General features: G+C 58.2%; 1 protein-coding gene across 1 annotated transcript; it reads right to left on the reverse strand.

Annotated features, from left to right (window-relative positions):
- Window positions 1–423: 423 nt before the first annotated feature.
- LOC104286981 (avidin-like) lies at window positions 424–1,851 on the reverse strand. Its single transcript, XM_009885632.1, has 5 exons — window positions 1,774–1,851; window positions 1,308–1,427; window positions 981–1,188; window positions 539–659; window positions 424–457 (listed from the first exon to the last, which is right to left on the reverse strand). The coding sequence occupies exons 1-5, from the start codon at window positions 1,849–1,851 to the stop codon at window positions 424–426; spliced, it is 561 nt and encodes a 186-aa protein (XP_009883934.1).
- Window positions 1,852–2,856: the final 1,005 nt, after the last annotated feature.

Genomic DNA, 2,856 nt, shown 5'->3' on the forward strand with positions numbered 1-2,856 from the left:
GGTCCAAGACAACTTTTTTGGCTGCAGATGGCCCCCCAGCTTACCCTCCCATCAGACTCGCCTGGCACTGTGCAGAGCAGAGCCAGTGCTGACCTGCACTTGGTGTCAGATGATAACTTTGGGGTTGCACCATCCCATTTTGGCTGGAAAACGGGCTTTCCTGGGGCCCGTCTCTTCCTGGACTAAAGGGGTGAGAGTTTCACCCCACAGCCGCCACAGTGCTTTAGCCCAGCTTCCCCGGGACACATCCACAGACTGCACAAGGTTGGGTTTAAAGGGAAAAAAACTTTATATTTATTTGGATTTCAAGGACATTTTTGCACAGAGCTGATAACAGCCGTAATTGTAGTGCACACTGATGCTGCTGAGGGGTCCCTCAGTCTCCCAAGTCCAGCTGAAGTGACAGGCTTCTCCCTCCTCCTCTCAGTCCACCCGAGTGAAGACGTTGTGGCCAGTCCTGCAAGGAAGCAGAAGCCCATCGGTGCCTGGCCAGCAGAGAAGCAGGGGTCCCAGCCAGACTGGGTGTCCCATGGCTCACCTGGTGGCTTTCCAGTCACTGGGCAGGGAGTCGACCTTCTCCCGCAGCAGCCAGGCGGTCTGCAGGACCTCCTCCCCTCCGTCCCCAGCGAAGCACTGGCCCACGAAGACTGCTGTGGAGTCTAGGGGAGTGGTGGCTGTTAGCATCCCAGTGGGACCCCAGCTGGTTTTGGGCCAGTGGGTTTAATGCTCACAGAGCCCAGATGGGTCCCGATGGTTGCAGGGAAATGCTCTGCAGCAGAGATGCTGTCAAAGCAACTCGCTGCCACCTAGCCCGAACAGTGTTTCGGGAGGTGTCCTGCGGTGTGCAGACACCGTACAGAGTGGGGAGAGATCAGGGAAGGGCTGACAGGAGAGGGGACAGAGGGATTTGGGGGGGTGCTGGACCTCCCCTCCCCATCCCATCACCCCATCCAGGCACGACTGACACTGCAGCTACCAACCAGAAAACTTCCAGTTGACGGTGAAGCCGAAGGTGCACTGCCCATCCTCATCCAAGTGCTGGGAGCCAATGAGGGGGGATGGCTTGATGGGTTTCTGGGCACTTGACACGGCAGTGTGGTACTCGCCGGAGAAGTTGCCCTGGCTGTCGATGTCTGACACGTGCATCCTGGAGCCCAGCTCGTTCTCCCACCAGCCGGTCAGGTCACACTGGTGGGACACGAGCAGACGTGTCCAGGGGGACTGCTTATATGCAGCCCCCACCCCAGCTCCATGGACTGAGCCCCCTGCCTGTGCCCCCCTGATGCCCACAGGGTGCCGGCACTCACCTTGCTGTTCTTTGTGGTGTGTTTCTGCTTGCGACTTGGCCACCACTTGGTGTTGGTTGCCTTTCCCTCCTTCGAGCTGGCCTTTTCCCCACTGGGGATCTCGGCTGCCTGGCAGAGGAGCTTGGAAAAGAAAGACAAGACAAGGGCAAGCTATGGGCAGTGTCACAGCAGGGTGTCTCCAGAGCCACAGGAGTGCCCAGGCACTTGTTTTTAAGAGACATGATTCATAAAGTGGATGACATCTCAGCCATGTCAGGAGGGCCAAAAGCTTGGGTAAGCCAAGCAGAAGGGGAGAGGTGAAGAGACAGGATGGGAGCTAAAGGCAAGAGCTACAGACAGGTAGGAATATAGGCAGGACCCCTGCTTCAGCCCTTCCAGGTGAGATGTAGGACCCTGGGGCATGTCTGCCTGTACGTGCGGGGACGTGTGCTATGCTCGGCACCAGTGCCTGGAGTGGGGAACCCACTGGGACAGGCAGAGCCCTCAGGTTCACAGTGGGCTCCTGCACAGCCAAGGAGATGGCACAGCCAGAGCCCTGCAGCATTCCACCTGCAAGGCTCCGGCTCCAGCTCCGGGCACTGCCTGTCCTCTCCCACACCGCACATCCACCGGCAGGGGCAAGCCACCCCTGGGGCAGGGTCCCCAGGTTACCTCTGCACCCATTCCCCTGCATGTCCCCGTGGTGGGGGTCCCCCGGGGCCCAGGGAAGGGATCCTCATGCACATCCCTCCCCACGGACATGGACAACCCCAGAGCATCCCACCCCCCTCGGAGCACTTCCCTTGGCAGGAGCTCCCGTCACTTTCCCCCCTAGAGCAGGGATCTGATGCCTGTCAAAACAGCAGAACTGGTTCACCGCAAAAGCACTAGACCCTGTAAAACTGCCCATCAGAAATTTCCCTGCGTACTTCTGATATCCATGGCAAAAGATGTAGAGTGGTTGAACTTGCTCCTTTGCTACCTCTGTGGGTTACATTCCTTCCATTCATCTCATTTGGCAAAAAATATTCCAGGGATCATCAGTTGTTAAGCAGTGCTTCGAGTTGCACATATTTTGATCTTTACTCTGTTGAGTTGGTAGCCAACATGAATCAGAAAAAACCTGTTCTTTTCCCCACTGTGCCCTACCCAAGTGCCAAAAGAAATGGAGACAACGGGGGGGTGCAGAGAAGTGGGCAGTGGTGGTAGAGGGAACAAAAATTAAATGGAAGGTTGGCATAGCAATGGGGATGAGGATGGACAGGGGGATGGGGATGGAGGTGGACAGGGGGATGGGGATGAGGATGGACAGGGGGATGGGGATGGAGATGGGGAACGCGGTGGACACAGGGACAGGGATGGGGATCGACACAGGTCTGGGGATGTAAACAGGGCTGACTGGAGCTGCCCGCTGACATGTCCCAGCCTGGGGGTCCCTGGCCCAGGTCCCACTGTCCCCTGGCTAAGGGCTGTGCTTGGGCTTCACCCCTGCCCTGCAGGAGCCCCGGCACCCCAAACTGCCCTCTGGTCACGGGAAGGGGACAGAGAGTGGCGGGGGGCGGGGGCAGGG

This window comes from Charadrius vociferus, unplaced genomic scaffold, assembly GCF_000708025.1.
Source record: "Charadrius vociferus isolate BGI_N301 unplaced genomic scaffold, ASM70802v2 scaffold1490, whole genome shotgun sequence".
In the NCBI taxonomy this organism is placed as follows: domain Eukaryota; kingdom Metazoa; phylum Chordata; class Aves; order Charadriiformes; family Charadriidae; genus Charadrius; species Charadrius vociferus.